The following is a 4299-nucleotide window of genomic DNA, read 5'->3' as shown; positions in this document are numbered from 1 at the left end:
CCTCCCCAGCTCCTCGGTGCGAGAGCAGAGCCTGCCCTGCACCATCAGCTCCTCCCCAGGGGAAGAGGGGGGTTTCTGACCCTGCTGACACAAACTCTGCTTCTGCACTTCAGTTTCTGGGTTGATTTCCTTTTATTTTTCACACTGTTCATTTTCACTCCCAAGATGTTCCATTTCTGCTTGCCTTACCAAGCAATTTTTACCCAGGCAGTTTCCACACCATTAGGACACTCCTGATGTGTCTGTCGGATTGCCCAGGAGGACACAGAAGACCTCTAGGCATGTCTTTCAAGCAAGGCTCATCTACCCTGTGCAAGCCCACCCACCACGTGGGGTTTGCCCAAAGAAGAGAAGTGCTATCTGCAGTTCAAGCCTAAATCCAGTCAGGGTTGGCTCTAGATACCACTGAAACTGAAAGCCTAGCAGAGTCTGTCCCCTTCATCCTGGATCCATCACTCTCCGCCCCGTCTCCAGGGGCACTGATGGATACCGAGCTCTCCCATCCAACTGCTGGTTTTCTACCCAAATAGTTTCCGAAAACGGTTGTGAAAGTGCTTCTCAAACCAGGATCCCAATCTGAGGTCCTTCTGAAAATGTTGTGGTAAAAATCTGTGCAATCTTGAGATCAGATGAAAACAAAACGGCAAAAGCGGAGCCCAGAAGCGCTCTGCTGTCAGAAGCCACCCCGTTTCTCAAGTACAGGGTGAGAGGCAGAGGCTCCATGGCCTTCATCATCTGCGCTGCAGGTATGAGCACACCCTCTGCGCGGTGCCCAAAGACCGCCAGAATAGGGACATCTAATTTGGGGATTGGAGCATCTCTGCTGTGAGGAAGGGCAGGGAGCTGGGACAGCTCAGCCTGGAGCAGAGGAGGCTCAGGGGATCTCATCAATGTCTACAAATACCTACAGGGATGGTGCAAAGAGGGCAGAGCCAGGCTCTTCCCAGTGGTGCCCGGTGCCAGGACCAGAGCCAGGCTCTTCTCAGTGGTGCCCAGTGCCAGGACTAGAGGCCCTGGGTGCAGACCGGACCACAGGAGGGCCCGTCTGGACATCAGGAAACATTTCTCGGTGTGAGGGTGACCGAGAACTGGCAGAGGTCCCCCAGGGAGGCTGTGGAGTCTCCCACTGTGGAGATACTCAGAACCTGCCTGGACGTGGCCCTGGGGAGGTGGCTGTGGGTGGCCCTGGCTGAGCAGATGACCTCCAGAGCTGCCTCCCAGCCTCAACCGTCCTGTGATTCTGCAGTGACCTGGTGTCAGGAACAGACCCTACAAACCATCTCATTCCTTGGGCATTTCTCAGCTGGGGAGACCTGTCCATGACAAAAGAGGTCTCCCCAGCTCCGAGTGGGTAACTTCTTGTGTCCAATGGCCAGAAGGATCATTTTTCCCCCAGAAACTACAGATTCTTGTTTAATTGTGCCCTCCTTTTCTCAGCAGTGGTGATGGCTGCTGGTGAAGAGTGTGCCAGGCACAAGGATCACAAAGGCCAGGACTCACTGGGAAAACACATCCATCCAGCAATGTCCCTTCCGCTGACGCGTTTGAGGGGTTGAGAAGAGTTAGATTTCCTGGAGGCAGTGACCATGCTCACATTTAATGTCTGTGAATAATCCTGTTCATAAACCATAAGTTATTGTGACTCATTACATTATCTGAGCTTTCCTTCAGTGGCTGGCCTATGGGAAGGTCAATGTTCACCAAAAGACTTTGTGGTAGGGGTGTAACTGCATCCCCCCAGGGGAGCCCGTAGGTATGGTGTATTTTGTTCTGAAGGTCTTCAAAAAAAAGGCAAAAGTAACATTCTTCAGAGGGATGGTGAGGACGACGAGCCAGTTTGCCCGTCAGCAGCCGCCCACCCTGCCATCAGCCCAAGCCGGTGGTAGAACCCCATCTCGATGTGCCCCTGGGGCCATCTCAGCACGGCTGCCTTCACAGGTTTGCAGCCCGGGCTGCGCGTGTTGTGCCGCAGCGTTGGGGAAATGCAGGGCTGGACCCTAACGGCGTCATACGTGGCCACAGGTAATGAATCCTCACTCTAACTTGTCTCTGTTCCTCATCCACCAGCCTCGCCCACCAACAGACCTGGCCTTCAGCTTTGACGCCAATAAGCAGCAAAGACAGCTGATAGCCGAGCTGGAGAACAAGAACAGGTAACGAGCAAGCTTCGATTGGCGCTGGCTTGGGAATGGCGTTGAGGAGAGAGGAGCGTTCGGTCCTCACGCTTTGTTCTTGTCAACCTTTGGCGTTACGTTCACGGGGCTGTTCCCTGGCTCCTTCGGTGCGAGGTGTTGCTGCCTCGATAACCCCTCAGCTCGGCGCGGGTGCAGCTGCGGTGCCCTCGTTCCCCAGGGAGCCGGCTGAGCTCCATCACTATCTCCTTAAAACCATCTTAACTGATGCCGGGCGTCAGAGGCTGCTTGGCCATCGAGCATTGCTGCCTGCACCCTCCCGCAGCAGGGTCCGCCGCTGGAGAATAAATCAGCTGCCAAGTTGGAAAGGTGGGGTGGGTAAATCCAGCCTAAGAAAAATGAGGGGTCCTGGAAGAAAAGGAGGTGGCACGTGGTTTACTTCTTCTGGCCAGGAGCCGGCAACATGCGCTGGCAGCCCAGAAAGCCAACCCTGCCCTGGGCTGCATCCCCCGCAGCGTGGCCAGCGGGGAGAGGGAGGGGATTCTGCCCCTCTGCTCCGCTCAGCCCCCCCTGGAGGCGGCGGGGGGAGCTGGGGGTGTTCAGCCTGGAGAAGAGGAGGCTGCGGGGAGACCTGAGGGCGGCCTTGCAGGGCTTAACGGGGCTGGGGAGAAAGGGGGGGACGGACTTGTTAGCAGGGCCTGCAGCGCCAGGACAAGGGCTGATGGCTTTGAACTGAAAGAGGGGAGATCCAGGCGGGATAGGAGGGAGAAATTGTTTGTGCTGAGGGGGGGAGACCCTGGCCCAGGTTGCCCAGAGCGGTGGTGGCTGCCCCATGCCTGGGAACATTCCAGGTCAGGTTGGACGGGGCTGGGAGCAACCGGCTCCGGTTGGAGACGTCCCTGCTGATGGCAGGGGTTGGGCTGGGTGGGCTGGAACGCTCCCTTCCCACCCAAACCACCCTGCAATTTGGGATGGAAGGGTTAGGTTAACGGTTGGACTTGATGATCTTAAAGGTCTTTTCCAACCTAGACGATTCTATGTTTCTATGATTCCATGGTTCTTGCTCCGGAGGGACTGTTAAGAGGAGATGGCTCTGGTTTTATCATGATGCCGTGCTTGCACTCTCCTGCTTCTCCAGTACCCGCAGCTGGAGCTCATTTCTCTGGCCAAGGCAGACTAAGAGGGTGCAGCTCAGCAAAGCCCGCATGCCGTATGACACAGGCAGCCCGTGGGTTGCCCAAGGAGCCCCTCCGGGTGCCCGATGTCGCGCTGGCCTCCTAGCCATGCTCGGGGCTCCCCATGCTCTGGCTGCGCCTCGGCTGGCGCGCGTGAGCTCGCCCCTTGCCAAGGCGCCCGCAGCACAGCCGGTCAAAATGCCTCCCAAGGTCAGTTTGGAGGAGAACCAGTTCCTGGAGAGCACAGGGAGGGCTTGGTCCTTGCACCGTGCAAGCATCATTGCTTCACCACGCCACCAGGAGACCGTGCAGGCATCTGAAGTTGTTCATGGAGATCACAGATAAGGGAGGTGCCAGTCAGCGCTGGTATGAAACCACAAGGAGAGGGCTCGGCAGCTTTAAAACAGAGAAGGGAGGAGGTTAGAGAGGATAATCTTGGCTCTCAGAAGGATTTCATTTCCATTTCACTAAGCGAGTCCTTGGCCGTCAGTGCCACCTTCCCTCACCTCCGGCTCCACAGAACCGCGTCCCTAAGGGGGGGGATCCCCATCCCTTTGCCAGACCACCCCAGTCTGTCCCTCTTGTCCCTCTTGCCACCGGCTGTTATGCCCCCGATTGCCGGTGCCAGCACGGCTGCGGGTGCCGGCAGTGCCGCGTCGGAGCCCTTCCTGCAGCGCGTGCAATGCAGACCACGCTAAAAATGGAGCTTTGCTCCTCTCAGATCCGCCTCTTAGCCCATTCCGCATGGAATTTTGGAGAGACCTTGCCAGTGTGTGGCACATGGGTGATTCCATGCTTCTTATTCAGTAACATGTTCTGTGTGCTGGGCAGCGGTTCGTAGGGCTGCGCCGACGTCCCCGAGCTGGGTTTGAGTCTGCGCCGGTCGGGTGTGAGCAGAGTGGCCGCGCGTGGGCCGGGGGCAGGCGGCAGGAGCGCTCCGAGGGCTGTAGCAGCATTCGGGAGCCGAGCAGAGGCTGGCCCTCTCTCCCCCC

General features: G+C 57.5%; 1 protein-coding gene across 10 annotated transcripts in view; it reads left to right on the top strand.

The window, feature by feature from the left end:
• The window catches only part of LOC104130499 (dystrobrevin beta), a 138067-nt gene that overhangs the window by 133575 nt on the left and 193 nt on the right, over positions 1-4299 (top strand). For all 10 annotated transcript variants that reach the window (XM_035899127.1, XM_035899149.1, XM_035899163.1 and 7 more), the window contains one exon: positions 2068-2156. In XM_035899127.1, coding sequence (XP_035755020.1) covers positions 2068-2156 — 89 coding nt within the window. The remainder of the gene's footprint in view (positions 1-2067; positions 2157-4299) is intronic.

This window comes from Egretta garzetta, unplaced genomic scaffold (assembly GCF_000687185.1).
Source record: "Egretta garzetta isolate BGI_Z169 unplaced genomic scaffold, ASM68718v1 scaffold510, whole genome shotgun sequence".
NCBI lineage: Eukaryota > Metazoa > Chordata > Aves > Pelecaniformes > Ardeidae > Egretta > Egretta garzetta.
The sequence above is the reverse complement of the archived record's forward strand: the minus strand, read 5'-3'. Positions and strand labels throughout refer to the sequence as shown.